The 15,462-nt window shown below is 43.4% G+C and overlaps 1 protein-coding gene across 2 annotated transcripts in view; it reads right to left on the reverse strand.

Annotated features, from left to right (window-relative positions):
- The window catches only part of fasn (fatty acid synthase), a 91,832-nt gene that overhangs the window by 17,831 nt on the left and 58,539 nt on the right, over positions 1-15,462 (reverse strand). For both annotated transcript variants that reach the window (XM_069930220.1, XM_069930221.1), the window contains exons 29-36: positions 14,981-15,159; positions 14,218-14,337; positions 11,228-11,350; positions 10,797-11,020; positions 5,879-6,080; positions 4,721-4,872; positions 3,127-3,218; positions 2,621-2,772 (exon numbers count right to left, since the gene is read on the reverse strand). In XM_069930220.1, coding sequence (XP_069786321.1) covers positions 2,621-2,772; positions 3,127-3,218; positions 4,721-4,872; positions 5,879-6,080; positions 10,797-11,020; positions 11,228-11,350; positions 14,218-14,337; positions 14,981-15,159 — 1,244 coding nt within the window. The remainder of the gene's footprint in view (positions 1-2,620; positions 2,773-3,126; positions 3,219-4,720; positions 4,873-5,878; positions 6,081-10,796; positions 11,021-11,227; positions 11,351-14,217; positions 14,338-14,980; positions 15,160-15,462) is intronic.

The raw sequence follows: 15,462 nt of genomic DNA on the forward strand, positions 1-15,462 counted from the left end.
ACCTACATCCTTACGGCCATCGACGAGTACTCCCGGTTCCCATTCGCTGTGCCCCGTTCAAACATGACTGACTCCTCAGTTATAGTGGCCCTGGACAGCATCTTCACCATCTTCGGGTACCCCAATTACATCAACAGTGACAGGGGGTCCTCGTTTATGAGCGCTGAGCTGTGGCAGTACCTCCTGGAGCGTGGTTTTGCTTCAAGCAGGACCACCAGCTATAACCCACGTGATAATAGGCAAGTCAAAAGAGAGAATGCCACTGTCTGGAAAGTGGTTACGCTTGCCCTCCGGTCCAAAGGTCTCCCCACCTCTCGCTGGCAGGACGTGCTCACAAGTGCCCTACACTCCATTCGCTCCCTCCTATGCACCGCGACCAATGCCACCCCCCCCATGAAAGGATGTTCTCTTTCCCGAGGAAATCCAAGTCAGGTACGACCACACTGGCGTGGCTCACGTTTCCCGGTCCGATCCTCCTGCGACGCCACTTCCAGTACTCAAAGTACAACCCCTTGGTTGACCGAGACTCTGCTCCATGCAAACCCGCATTATGCCTACGTTGAGTACCCGGACGGGCGGGAGGACACAGTCTCGGTAAGGGACCTAGCCCAAGCCGGATCAGGTGCAGCAGTGCCTTTAACCCAACCTCCCCCTATTACTTCTCCCCCAGGTCATGTGCTTAAACAGAGGGACCAGCACCACCCCTCTAGCTCAGGCCAGACTGTTGACAACGCTGTTGGGGAATTGAGCGAAGCAGTGGCTGCACCCTACGAACCTGCTGGTGACACGACTCCGGCGACCCCAATCCCGGCGCCACGGCGGATGGTCAGGCCCCATGATCAGTACAGCCCCTAACCTCCATCCACCCTGGGGTCGGTTCTCAAAGAAGGGGTGAATGTGATAGAACAGATTCTATCACCAATCTGCGTATGTACAGATTGTAGTGTAGGATGACTGTGATTGGCTGAGAGTGTAGCCACGCCTACTGGGAGGTCTTAAAGGATTGCTCCTAGTCAGACCAGGTCATTCTGGACTGGTCGACCTACTTGTGATATGCTCCAGTCTTTTAGTTAATAAAAGCCTTGGTTTGGATCAACAAGTCTTTGGTTCTTTCCATACGCACTACATGCTCAAAAGTAATTTGGGTATATTTCATGCACCTTCATCCCTGACATCTGTTATTCAAGTGCTACAAAAGGAAAGAATTTAGCTGAAATGTTGCTATGCTATTGGCTGAATAATTGCTTTTGGGACATTGCAACTTGAAGGGAGATGTAAAGAAATCCTGTTTTCTGTGCTATAGTGTTCTATGGTTCAATTCAGTGGGACGAATGGAATGATGTTTCGGCACTGATTAGAAGGGCCGAATGGCCTGTTTTCTGTGCTGTTGTGTTCTATGGTTCTAAAAAGTGACATAAAAAAGACAAAAGAAAGTTTGAATAAAGATATATTTTTATATTGTGCAAAGTACGTATTTAAATAAAATATTCTATCCCATTTTTATTCCTGCCCTCTGCAAGACATCGCCCCATTTACACACAAAATGCAGCAGAAATAAAATGGACACCCACAAAAGCCTGCCTGTGAATGATGGGACGTTCCCCGTAAGCTGCTAGAAGTGTGAGATGATAGTGAGGAAAGTGGAGACTCAGGGTGTTTACTGAGACAGAACATTTCTGCTGGAACTTCTCTCTGGGCTATGGCCCTGCACAGATGCTATGATGTGCACAAACTCAAACATTTCATATAATTTGTGCAAAATTGTATTGGCCTTAGGAGTTCTTTGAAAGAAAGCACTGGACAAGATGGTAAATGAAGGGTTGAGGCCTGCTTCAGTGTTAGTTCAAGAGATAATAGACAATAGGAGCTGGAGTAGGCCCTTCGGCCTGTCGAGCCAGCACCGCCATTTTACAGATCATGGCTGATCACTACCATCAGTACCCCTTTCCAGCCTTATCCTCATAACCCTTAACTCCTTTGCCCACTAGAGTCTTATCTAACTCATTCAAATGACCCATCAGCCCAGACAGGTGCTGGGGTTGGGTAGGGCAAGATTATCAACAAGCTCACCCTTGCTATCCTCAGCACCTCCAAGCATTTGACTTTACCTATTAATCACATCCAACTTACTTCCAAAAAACAGCACTTTCCTCACAAAAAATTAAATTTAGACAACAGGACAGTAACAGGCCCTTTGCTCACAAGCCCATGTTGCCCAAATACATCCAATGACCTGCATCCCCGGTATGTTTTGAAGGATGGGAGGAGATTGGAGAACCCAGAGGAAACCCACACAGAAAATGGGAGAAGGTACAAACTCCTTACAGACAGCGCTCCATTATTCCCCCAACCCTACACAATTTCCTCCTTGACTTGCTCCTTCCACACCTTCACAATGCCAGATAATTGGATTTAGAGGGAGCATTTGATGCACCGGGGCAGACGTGCAGGTCCAGTCAAATGCCATGGAACGGTTTTCCTTCAGCAGGAAAAAATTCCAGGTTCAAATATTTTTAAATGCATCTGAAATGCATCAATTTAAAACCAAACCAACTCCCTTCAGAAATTCTTCCACGAAGAAATAACATTTGGCCATTTCTTTCCAATGATTACCACGTACCTGCCAATCCATCACGGCATCTCTGCTCACAGATGCGTTCCATGGCAGAATTGGCAAAACCATAGTTACTCTGGCCAGCAACTCCATAGCCGCAGCTCACAGAGGAGAAGACAACAAAATAATCGAGGGCTGAGCACTTCTCCCTACTGACCCTAAAAAGAGAAAATGCAACTAAATATTAACTGGCTGCATTAAAGCGAATGAAAATCAGATTTAATAAAGTTAAAACAAGACAAAGATCCGTGCAATTATTGGCAAGCCTATAAATCAAACGCACCTCCAAGATTGGTTAGTATGAATGGTGATGGAAGAAGAATGGAATTTTTAAATAATTTGGCTTCTGATAGCGTCAAATAACAAGATGCTATGTCTGGATCAATCGTGCTTGGAAGGAAATACATTTATAGGGATGAACATATTTTATGGTTTAAATAAAATAACTACTATAATTTGAATTCCCCCTCCCCACCCCCAACCACACTCCAAATATTTGCAGATTTACTTGCCTGTCCAGATGAATAGTGCCATCATACTTTGGCTGATTAACAATCTTAAAGAGGTCAGGAGTCAAATTTTCCAAAAGGCCATCTTTTAAAACCTGCAGTAAAAATAATTCCTCACAGATTTCTTCATATTTGAAGATGGGTGTTAAGAGAAACATACTACATCGTGAATGGTCAGTTCATCAGATATTGAAGTATTGTAATTCAATCCGATTTGAAGTGCAGATGTCAGATGTTAATGGTGTCGCATTGGATTAGAGAAAGCATCCAAAACTAGACTAGTTGATCATAAAAGAAATCTCTAGCCCCCCCCCTCAAACTCCTGCTGATGGTGAGGGATTATCTTCATCAGAAAGTCTGCAGTAGTTCAAAGTGGAAGCTCACCACCACTATCTTAAAGCAATAGGCAATGGCCTTGCCAGCAATATCACCAATGAAAAATGTAAGATCTGTCTATGGGGAGTAGGTAAACAAATACTGTATTTTTAAAGTAGATTTTAATCTGTGAGATCATTTGCTTCAGTAATAGTTAGGATTGGTCTTGCATGAAATCAATCATGGCAAAGGGTTTTTGCAAATGAAGATTCCTTTATTCTCACGTAATAATATCACACAAAATTTACTTTAGTCTGCTGTAAGGCAGACAAATATTTGCCATCAGCGGAAATTGCCCGGTGCCCCTTAAAAAAAAGGGTCCTTGGATTTGCCTCCGGCGCTCCCATGGTCTCCACGGCCACACAGGCTTCAGTGCTGAGTCTAGACGATCGGGAATCCAAGCTCCAGATGCAAACCTCCGACATGAATGATTAGGAAGCCCACAACACCCTCTCGTATCTCTGCACCCCATCAGCCAGTCTCCAGCACTCCACAATCTGGTGCAAGTCCTTGGACCAGAGTCGCCAGCAGCCCATACCCTGCATGGGTTTGTTGCCTTGAGTTACCAACAGCCTGTGCTCTTCAGTTGCAGAATCCCTTACTGGTCTGCCGCTGTGGTCACTGTCCCGTAGGTAATCTCCTCAAATCGGGGTGGGGGGGGGGGTGTTCTCCCCATTTTCTGGTCCCTTGCACCAGTTGTCTGCTTCCCCTGAAACTACAACCCCTTGAGGGTGCTACCTAACACCATCTGTGCACAGATCCCCACGGTCACAGGATTTTAAAATAAACCATTGTCAGCTCCTTTAACAGGCTGTTTAAAGGTTGTATGGAGCCGTTGATTGTTGGATTGGGTGATCGAACTCTCCAGGGGGAGCACTGTCTCCTCTCTCTACAGGTCTGCCATTGCAGCAGCATTGACATTTTTATTTTATTGAGTGCAAAGAAACAGAGAGTTCTCCTGCAGTTTTATGTAAATAAATCTAGCTGAAAATCGCAACCACCCTCACCTAATACCTTCTAGTTTATCACCTCTATGAGAATGAGGCATGCAAAATTTCATGACTCGCTTTAAATCATGTAGCATGAAAAACCCAGCACATATCATTTAAAATACAAAGGAAAAGCAAGCACAAATTTAGGTCGGTTGTGTCCATGTAATTTCAATGCCAGATGTAGCAATGACCAGCTTTAAAAAGTCGCACAGTACAAATTCTAAACTCACCATGGCAAGGTGGAAGATGCCACCTACAGGGCCAAGGCCAGAGGCCTCTGCAATGAGACGTTGTGTACCCTCCAAAGATCTAATATCACTGGTGGAAACAAGGACATCTATACCCATTTCCTTCCACTCACGTACCCGCTTAGCCTGGTACCCTGTAACAAAATAGGGAAATTCAACAACAGTTGTAGTGTATATGTGCAAAATGTACATAATAAAGACACTAAAAATCACCTAAACCCCTTTTATGTGACCACAGCTTACAAAAGGTTAAAGTTCCAATTTCTGGTAAAATATTGCATGAGGCCAATTACAGAAGGAACATTACACACGTACAACATCAACCAAGTATCAGTATGCTGACTGTTTAATCCAAGACATCCAAGCATTACTGAAAAAGGGACCAGTAATTCTTTCAAATAGCAACTCCCCATTCAATTTAATTCTAACAGAAAACTGAAGCTTCACAGAAGTCCTACAGGAGAACAATATTGCTACAAAATGATTAATCGTGGTCAATTTTTTTTCTAAAATTATAGCTTGAAAGTACAATTTTACTTTTGGTAAATTAGAACTTTAACAGTTACTCGAATAGGCTTAACCAAAATGTTTAGTCAATTCATATATTAAATCTCCCTCTTTCTCTAGTGCCAGAAACAAGTGTCATTTGTTACAATCACATCATCTTTTTCAGAATTAAGTACAGATACTCCCTGACTTACAACCTATGCGACTTACAACTATCCATATAGATGACCGAAAAAATACTGTATAAAATTTTTAAAAGATAAAAATGTAAATAAAATTTATGCTTGGTTGTACGTTCACCAGTGCTAATGGCTGCATGTGTATGATATTGACCATCTGATGATATCCCAGCATTGTGTACATCACAGCATCTCTTTAATTTCTCAGGATAAAAGAATGCTGTCGGCACAGCGGGCTGTCAGGAGAGGGCAGGGCAGCTGGATCAGTGTGAGGACAACATGCCTTGCTAACTTAAGTCCGATTTACGATCATTTTGAGATTCGACCGGTCTGTCATAATGAGACTCGGACGCATGTTGGGGAGTATCTGTAGTACACATACAACTACTACCTGGAAGTCGTTGACTATCAGGAGCTCTGCGAGATCACATACACAGCAGTTTTAATGACTTACCATTGTGTATTCCAGATCGGGATGTCAGTACCAATTTCTGAGCACCCCTCTCAATCAGCCAATTTGAAAGTTCCAAACCAAAGCCTCCCAGACCGCCTGTGATGATGTACGACTTGGTTGCTGGACATGCAGTACGAGGCACTGCAGAAATAGAAAGCTGATCGGAGTATGGAGAAGGAGATTTACCTTCCTCTTCACGGACCTGCACGGAAAGACATCGTGGCATTGGTTGAGTTTTTTTTTTAAATTTCAAAATGAAAGGCCTTTAGACAAAGCAGTTGAGGGACAAACACATTTCTCTGCACATGGAATCACACGTGTGCTGGATGGGCAACGATTGTAACTTTCTTTCCTTGGAGGAAATTAGTAAGCAAGATGGGTTTTCACAATAATCCAGTCATCTCACAGTGACCCAGGGCTAGAATTTAAATACCTTAGTAACAGTGAAGAGATTCAAATAGTCCCTAGATAAACAAATAGTTGTTTACCTGAGACAGTCAAAGGAAAATAAAATGTCTAATTGAAATCCGAACCATGGAAGATTACTACAAGAGATGGTTCCACGTTCAATCCCCTTTGTTTGAGCAAGGCTAAACTAATCTCACATTTTGTTTGCCAGTTTTAATATTTACTCACCTTTTCCTTGGAGATTGACATGGCCTATCTCTGCCACACCCCAGGGCAAAACTTTCCACTAAACTACCTTGCAAAACTCTCATTGTTTAGTATTGCTTTAAAATGAACTGATCCCAGAGGGTTTCAGGGGACGGGTCCGTGAGGCGGGTTGCAACGTCGAGCTTTGCTTTGAGGTTTGCCTGGAAGTTTCCTCTCGCTTCGTCTGACTGCAGTTTTCCAACATTGAACCTCTTTCTGGGGGCTTTATTGTTCCTGGGCTTTGGCTTGAAGTGAAGGTTGAGCTTGCAGCGAACCAGCCGGTGGTCAGTGTGGCATTCCGCGCTAGGCATGACCCTGGTGTGGAGCACATCTTGTTTGTCACTTTCTCGCACCAGGATGTAGTCCAGGAGGTGCCAGTGTTTGGATCGGGGATGCATCCAGGTGGTCTTAAGGCTGTCCCTCTGCTGAAAAAGGGTGTTTGTAATGACAAGCCGCTGTTCTGCGCAGAGCTCCAACAGGAGGCGCCCATTGTCGTTGCACTTGCCGACGCCATGCTTGCCCAGGATTCCTGGCCAGGTTTCTGAGTCTTTGCCGACACGAGCGTTGAAGTCGCCCAGGATGACAACCTTGTCGGCTGTAGGGGTACGTTGGATGAGGTTGCGCAGGTCGGTGTAGAACTTGTTCTTTTCTGCTGTATTCTACTAAATAGAATAATACCTAGTGTCGCTGAGAATATTCTCCCAGAATCACAGTGCGGCTTTCGCGCTAACAGAGGAACCACTGACATGGTCTTTGCCCTCAGACAGCTCCAAGAAAAGTGTAGAGAACAAAACAAAGGACTCTACATCACCTTTGTTGACCTCACCAAAGCCTTCGACACCGTGAGCAGGAAAGGGCTTTGGCAAATACTAGAGCGCATCGGATGTCCCCCAAAGTTCCTCAACATGATTATCCAACTGCACGAAAACCAACAAGGTCGGGTCAGATACAGCAATGAGCTCTCTGAACCCTTCTCCATTAACAATGGCGTGAAGCAAGGCTGTGTTCTCGCACCAACCCTCTTTTCAATCTTCTTCAGCATGATGCTGAACCAAGCCATGAAAGACCCCAACAATGAAGACGCTGTTTACATCCGGTACCGCACGGATGGCAGTCTCTTCAATCTGAGGCGCCTGCAAGCTCACACCAAGACACAAGAGAAACTTGTCCGTGAACTACTCTTTGCAGATGATGCCGCTTTAGTTGCCCATTCAGAGCCAGCTCTTCAGCGCTTGACGTCCTGCTTTGCGGAAACTGCCAAAATGTTTGGCCTGGAAGTCAGCCTGAAGAAAACTGAGGTCCTCCATCAGCCAGCTCCCCACCATGACTACCAGCCCCCCCACATCTCCATCGGGCACACAAAACTCAAAACGGTCAACCAGTTTACCTATCTCGGCTGCACCATTTCATCAGATGCAAGGATCGACAATGAGATAGACAACAGACTCGCCAAGGCAAATAGCGCCTTTGGAAGACTACACAAAAGAGTCTGGAAAAACAACCAACTGAAAAACCTCACAAAGATAAGCGTATACAGAGCCGTTGTCATACCCACACTCCTGTTCGGCTCCGAATCATGGGTCCTCTACCGGCACCACCTACGGCTCCTAGAACGCTTCCACCAGCGTTGTCTCCGCTCCATCCTCAACATCCATTGGAGCGCTCACACCCCTAACGTCGAGGTACTCGAGATGGCAGAGGTCGACAGCATCGAGTCCACGCTGCTGAAGATCCAGCTGCGCTGGATGGGTCACGTCTCCAGAATGGAGGACCATCGCCTTCCCAAGATCGTATTATATGGCGAGCTCTCCACTGGCCACCGTGACAGAGGTGCACCAAAGAAAAGGTACAAGGACTGCCTAAAGAAATCTCTTGGTGCCTGCCACATTGACCACCGCCAGTGGGCTGATAACGCCTCAAACCGTGCATCTTGGCGCCTCACAGTTTGGCGGGCAGCAGCCTCCTTTGAAGAAGACCGCAGAGCCCACCTCACTGACAAAAGGCAAAGGAGGAAAAACCCAACACCCAACCCCAACCAACCAATTTTCCCTTGCAACCGCTGCAATCGTGTCTGCCTGTCCCGCATCGGACTGGTCAGCCACAAACGAGCCTGCAGCTGACGTGGACTTTTTACCCCCTCCATAAATCTTCGTCCGCGAAGCCAAGCCAAAGAAAAAAAAGAAAATGAACAATTCCTTTCAGAGTCCAAACCAGAAGAAATATTGTCAATCTGAAATGCTGACCATTTCCTTCCCACCCCCTCTTTGATGCTGCCCAAAGGCTCAATATTTTCAGTTTTTTTTGTGTTTTACAAATATTGTATTGGTGTTCAATCTTGCTATAGCCCTGGTTTTCTTAACATGCCCTCCTGTGCTATTTAAAATGATCAGGTTATTTAGTCTTTCCTAACATCTATTGATTCTAATCCACTGTGGCCATATGTGGGCTTCAACAATTAAACATGAGCAAGTAGGTGAAAGCCAGAGTGTGCAATGGCTGATGGCTCCCTTTTCGGATGCCTCCCATGAAGGATTTCGGATGCCTCCCATGAAGGATTTGATTATCTATGAGCATCTCTCAAATTAAACTATAATAGACTCCCCATTATCCAGAATTCAAATCAACAGGAAATGCAAACAACCAGCAAAAAGCAAATTGAGGAAATAAATAAAATTGAAAATAAACATGATTAAATATTATGTTAAATAAAAGTTTAAAATTGTAAATGTAAATGTTCCCCGAAGCAACACACAACCTCTTGGTGAAGAAGGGAGCAAATATTCAGCCAGCGGAGCACCCTGGTCTTGCCCCTCGGGCAGTAGCTGTTTGCAATGAAGTGGTGTTTGAATAAAATGATGCCGCCCAGGATGAAGAGCTGGCCGGTGCCCCTCGCCGCTGGGGTGACTCTCCCCAAGTTTCTCCCTATCCCTGCCTGGAATGTCTTTTTTCATATTAGGTGTATTAGTATTGCTTTATTTGCAAACTTAGGGGAGGGTGGGTTAATTTTGACAGGTGCATGGTAAGCACAGGTGCTAGTGTAAGTGCTGGTATATGTATTTAAATTTTAAGTTACAGTAATGATATGACTGAAGTAAATTTTACACAAATATCACAATACAAATTTTTTTCAAGATTACTTTACATCTTGCAATGTCTTTTTGACAGTGTATTCTTAATGCAGGTGTATTAATTAGGCATTGTATGTGTCTCGGTCAACCATAAAATTTGCATATGTAGCATCTACGATCCCTGTAGATGCAAGATAATGGGGATTCTACTGTACATCAAGCTTGAGACAGATATCGGGTGCAAGAGTGTGTGTATACCCTTATGGGTAGCGTATGTACCAGAGCCACCTAATCAGGGGTCCAGGAAGCTATTTAGAACCCCTGCTTATAATGTGCGAATGTTAACACCACCTGTGTGAATTAGTAATTGTGTACTGTTTAACGTTTTCTTATGCTCTTTTATAAATTGTGCATGTATTTTATTCCCGTAACATTTTCCAACGTTCTTTTATAAATTGTGTGTAAATAAAAGCTGTGTGTGATTGCAAAAAAAAAAAAAAGCTTGAGACAGATATCAACACTACCACCCATTGAGAGCAATACCCAAATGTAAAATAGGTGTGTACATTTACCTTAAAGTATACACATTTTCTCTGTATCTTGTCTGCTGCAACACTGCTCTTTTCAGCATTTTTCCCTCCCGAATTAAAATGATCAGTAACGTGTTGAATTTTACTTTTATTTGGTAAAAATAGTTTAGATCCAGAATTAGTCTTGGGTTTCTGCTGGAGGTCCGTCAAAAGGCTGTTACCATACATTGCTTCAGAAAGCTGCAATGGATTCTCACCTGCATTAATTATTGCACTTGTTTCATAAACTCTTCTTTCTGGATTTGGTTTCACACCTAACAATTTAATGCACCAATGGCATCACGAAGAAAGCCTCTACTTCCTCAGGAGTTTGCATAGGAGCTAGTGGAGTTGTTCAAGTGAACCGGTGCGGACTTGAAGGGCCGACATGGCCTGTTTCCGTGCTGTCAACGGTTTTATGGTGATATGGTAAGACTAGTCTTGTCACCTCATAACTTGCATGCTGGCGGTCAAATGGTAAAGTAACATAAATCTGGGGTAGGTCCTGAATATTTGACACTACAGTGGCTCTTTTATCTGAGTAGGTCCTTTTCTGGAAATCCTAATTATGGACATCTTTCTGAAATGAAAAGTTACATTATATGACAAAATGTTTCACAGTCTCACCTTCAAAACAACTTTTCCAATGTGCTTCCCCTGCGCCATGAACCGAAAAGCAGATTCCACATCATCTCGATTGAACACTGTGGTCTTCAAAGGTTTGACCACTCCAGAGTGAATTCCATCCTTCAAATGCTGAGAAACTTCCTCCCACTCACTATTTCCTTCTTCGAAAAGGGCATCAAGCAGGATTCCATGGAATGTAATATTCTTTAGGAAGACAGCCAGACCTGAAGGTAATGCATGTCTTAAGAGAATGTTTGAAACTCAATTCACAGAGAAAGTATGTTTGCTTTGGATATCACTTTAATTCATCATGGATTAAAATAACTTGAATTTAAATGGACAGAACACAAGTAGCTTTCACTTGCAGGTGAAATGAAAGATAAAAATCATTTATCACTGGCTCCAGTTCCATTTTACTCTTGCATGCTTACCAAGTGGATTGTTACTAGAAAGATCGTATTTGCCAATCTCAAGGAAGCGCCCATGCCGAGCCAGGCAACGAAGACTGGCCTGCAACTTCTCTTCAGCTAACGAATTCAGCACCAAGTCAACTCCTGCAATGCAATGGTATCTCACAGTTAAATCAGAAATTCTGAAATGTGTTCTATTCAGTGAACACTTTGGGAAGGATACTAAAGCTCCCTACAGCAGCTCATGTTATAAAATGTGCAAAGCCACCTTAAGTATACTGTACAAAAAAAAATACACTCTCATGGCATTAAACAATAGATCAAAAGTTAGAGGTGCTGCCATCATCCTCTAGATGCATTTTTCTCCACCTAAGTGTGCAAGTGGATTCAGTTACGGAAATTTTTTTATTGGTATTAATAATAGGATACATCTAGTTGAAGACATGGGAGACTGTAGATGATGGAATCTCGTGCACATAGAAACCACAAAATTGCTGGAAGAACTCAGCAGGTCAAATTTGTGGAGCAAGGGAATGGTTGCTGTTTCACATTAGGATTGCTGCCCAAGTACAGAACAAAGTGGTGTTCTTCTTGGTTGCATTTGGCTTCACCATGGAAGCAGAGAGAAAAGACAAATCAATGGAGGAGCGGGGAGTTGAAATGAGATGCAACAAGAAGTTCAAGGTAGCTGTTGTAGACAGATCTCATGTGTTCTGCAAGACGGTTGACTAGTCTACGCTTGATCTCTCAGATGCAGAGTGCTGTTCTTCTGGTAGGCACTAGCCCCTGCATCCAACGCACCATCCTTCACTTCTACCAACTCCAATGGGAGCCCACCATCCATTCCCCTCTTCCTTCCCTTTTCCCATTCAGCAAGGACCACTCTCTGTGAGTCATCCCTTCCCAACTCTCTCCATCCCCTGGCAACTTGCCTTGTAAATAAAGGAGGTGCAACACTTGTTCCTTCACATCATTTCTTACAATCATTCAGGAACCTAAACAGCTCTTCCAAGTGAGGCAGATTCACATGAACTTGATAATGGTGCTTGCGATCAAGTGCACACCACGCAGCAATGAGTCTGCCAATCCCATTTGGAGCTACCAGTTGTATTACAAGTCCCTTTTCCATTTTCACACCAACCTGTCCTCAGCCTTTTCACTGCCTCATAGCCTAAAGGGCAATGTTGAAATTTCCAATTTCAGGATACCTACTCAGTGTTCATTTCCCAGGACCACCAAAGTTCCCTCTCCATTTTTCACCTCATGACTCTCCCTCATCCCACTCCGTGATCAAGACTCACGACCTCCCCCATTCTCATTCCTTTCCAAAAAAAATGGTGGTGCTGCTATTATATAATATGGAGAACGGGGTGTGACAACAGGATTCTCCTTTGGGGTACTACCGCCCAGTCCAACTGCTCATACAGGCTCTAAGTGGCCTGTTAAAGGAGCCAACGGTGTTTCATTTAAAATCCTGCAACTCCAGGGTCTGGGCCCAAGATGGCAGTGCCCATGTTCGGCAACAGCCTCAAGGCATTGCACTCCAGGGGAGCAGCAGACTGGCACAGGGCTTCAGTAATTGAGAAGGAAATGCAGAGGAGATAACCCTAAGGATGGTGACCAATGAGGAGCTCTGCAGTTGAAGGACACACAAGCTGTTAGCAACTTGTGAGAAACTCACACAGGCTGCAGGCAGCTGGTGAGTTGAGGTCAAAGGAGCCACAGCAGGCTGTGGGCTTCTGGAGATTGGCTCATGCCGATGATTTGAACTAAACTGGAGTCTTGTGTGGCTGCAGAATCCACAAACACTTCGTGTCTCTGAGGAACTCTTGCTTCTCTTTCTCTGAATGCAAGGGGCACCAGGCAATGCTAATGGCAAATATTTGTTGCCTTGCGGCAGACTACAGGCAATTTCATGGATTACATTTGTTTTAATACATGACAATAAATAGTATCTGATCATCACCCACTTAACCATCTACCTGGGTTTCTTCTCCTTTGGTTCAATTACCTTGCCTTCCCTCATCTGGTTCTACCTTTCATGTCCCAGCTTCAGAGACACCCCTACATAATGGCCAATATTCCTCTGCACTATGCAGGATCTCAACCCGAAACACCAAACTTCCCTTTACCTCCAGAGATGCACTAACCTACAACTCTTCCAGCAGAATAATACTGAACAGTGTCACACCAACAACTGTGAACTTAATGTAACCAAAACCAAGGATATGATTGAGGACTTCAGGAGGAAATCAGGAGGAGATGATCCAGTCCTCATCAAGGGCTCAGTAACAGAGAGGGTCAAGAACTTCAACAACCTGGGTGTCTCCAAGGATCTGTCCTGGAGCCTCCATGTCCATGCAGTCACAAAGGCGGCTTGCCATTAGCTATACTTTGTAAGGAGATTCGTTATGTCACCCAAGACTCTCAAACTTCTACACGTGTACTATTGAGGCTAGTTGCATTGCTGACTGGTATGTAACGTGACAATGCTCAGGACAAGAAAAAAAAACACTTAAAACGTTGGTAACTTGTTCCACAACATCACTAGTACCAGACTTCACTCCATTGAGGACATGACAAGAAGCGGTGTCTTAATAAATCAGCCTCTATTCTCAAGGATCCCACCACCCAGGCCATGACCTCTTCACTCTGCTATCATCAGGGAAAAAAGATACAAGAGCCTAAAGACGAATATTCAGTGACACAAGAACAGCTTCTTTCCTGGACCCATCAGATTCCCGAATGATCAATGAATGAAAGACACTGCCTTATTTTGCCTTTTCGTGCACTATTTAAAAAATTTTATTGTTGTAAGGTGGTTTAAATGAATGTTCCAGTTCTTCTCAGCTCTTTAAAGGGCATTTGAATTCCCTCAAAATAGACCTTGAAGTACTAGCTAAGGCAAATGACAATATTCCCCTATTGGGAGATGCTAGCAAGCTTTCTCACCATAGTGATGTTGAAATGGCAGACAATTTGTCTCAACTCCAGTTAAACTAAGAACTTACCTTTACCATTAGTTACCCGCAGTACATGCTGCTCAAAGGTCGTATCTCTAGAATTTGCAAAAGACTCTTCATTCAGCTGTGGAAATCGCTGCTGAAGGTAGGTGCGCTTCTCAGCAGACCCTGCATGGGGCAAATAGACAACTTATCAACACTGCCCAATGAATGCACTCTTTAAAATGATATATCTAAATAAAACTCCCAGGATACTTTTTTTTAACTAAAAACTGATTCCATTTATGTGCAAATCCCAAAAATGAGAAAACACCTGCCTTCATTTTAAATGAAATTATGTGGCTATTCATTTTAATTAATAAGCATACAGGTGCATTTATTATACATTTATTATACATTTCTAATTTATTATACATTTGTTTTTATATTTCTTTTGCTTTTCCTGTAGCTAGTGATTTTTTTAATATAAAAATTAGAAATATTTTAACTAATTTTGTTCCCACCTTCAAAGCTGACAAATCACAAATACAGTAAGCCAACACATTATAATCACACATTCAAACTATTAAAATGCAATGAGCAAGATCTCTCGCAAACTGTGCTCTGTGATGCTCATGCATGGATGTACGAAGCCAAGGATATGTTACAAATAGAGGGACCAATTTAATCAAGTTTTACAAAATTATGAGAAGGCTGTCGACCAAGATCCAGGAATAGAAAAATCTAAATAGTTCTATTTTGGCTTGCATGAATAAAATGGGCCAAGTATTCTCAGTGATCCACAATTTAAAAATATTCTTTCATCACTTACCGACTGTGGCAAAGACGCGACAACCCATGCTCAGTGCGATAGAAATTGCAGCCTGTCCAACTCCCCCAGACCCCGAATGGATAAGTACACTTTCGTTCTTCTTCATTCGACCTCTCACCACTAATGCATAATATGCAGTAGAATAAACCACAGGGACTGAAGCAGCTTCTTCCAAGGTCCTTAACAAAGAGAAAAGAATGAACAAAATAGCCATGCCATTTTTCATATTCTAGAAAAACTAATAGAGTCAGTGGGACTGACATCCAGCACTGACCACCTCTGGTTAACAAGCAAGAGATGCAACTATACATCTGTAAAAGGTATATTAAAAAAAAAATCAGACAGAGTTTGAAAATCTGGAATTTCCAGAATGGATCATAGAGAAACAGTTGTGATCTTACAAATGCAAGAAGTGTATTATTGGGACACATGGACCAGTACAATTCCTCTTCTACACCTTCAGCAAGGATAGCAAAGAATTT

The sequence above is a fragment of the Narcine bancroftii genome, chromosome 3 (genome assembly GCF_036971445.1).
Source record: "Narcine bancroftii isolate sNarBan1 chromosome 3, sNarBan1.hap1, whole genome shotgun sequence".
NCBI lineage: Eukaryota > Metazoa > Chordata > Chondrichthyes > Torpediniformes > Narcinidae > Narcine > Narcine bancroftii.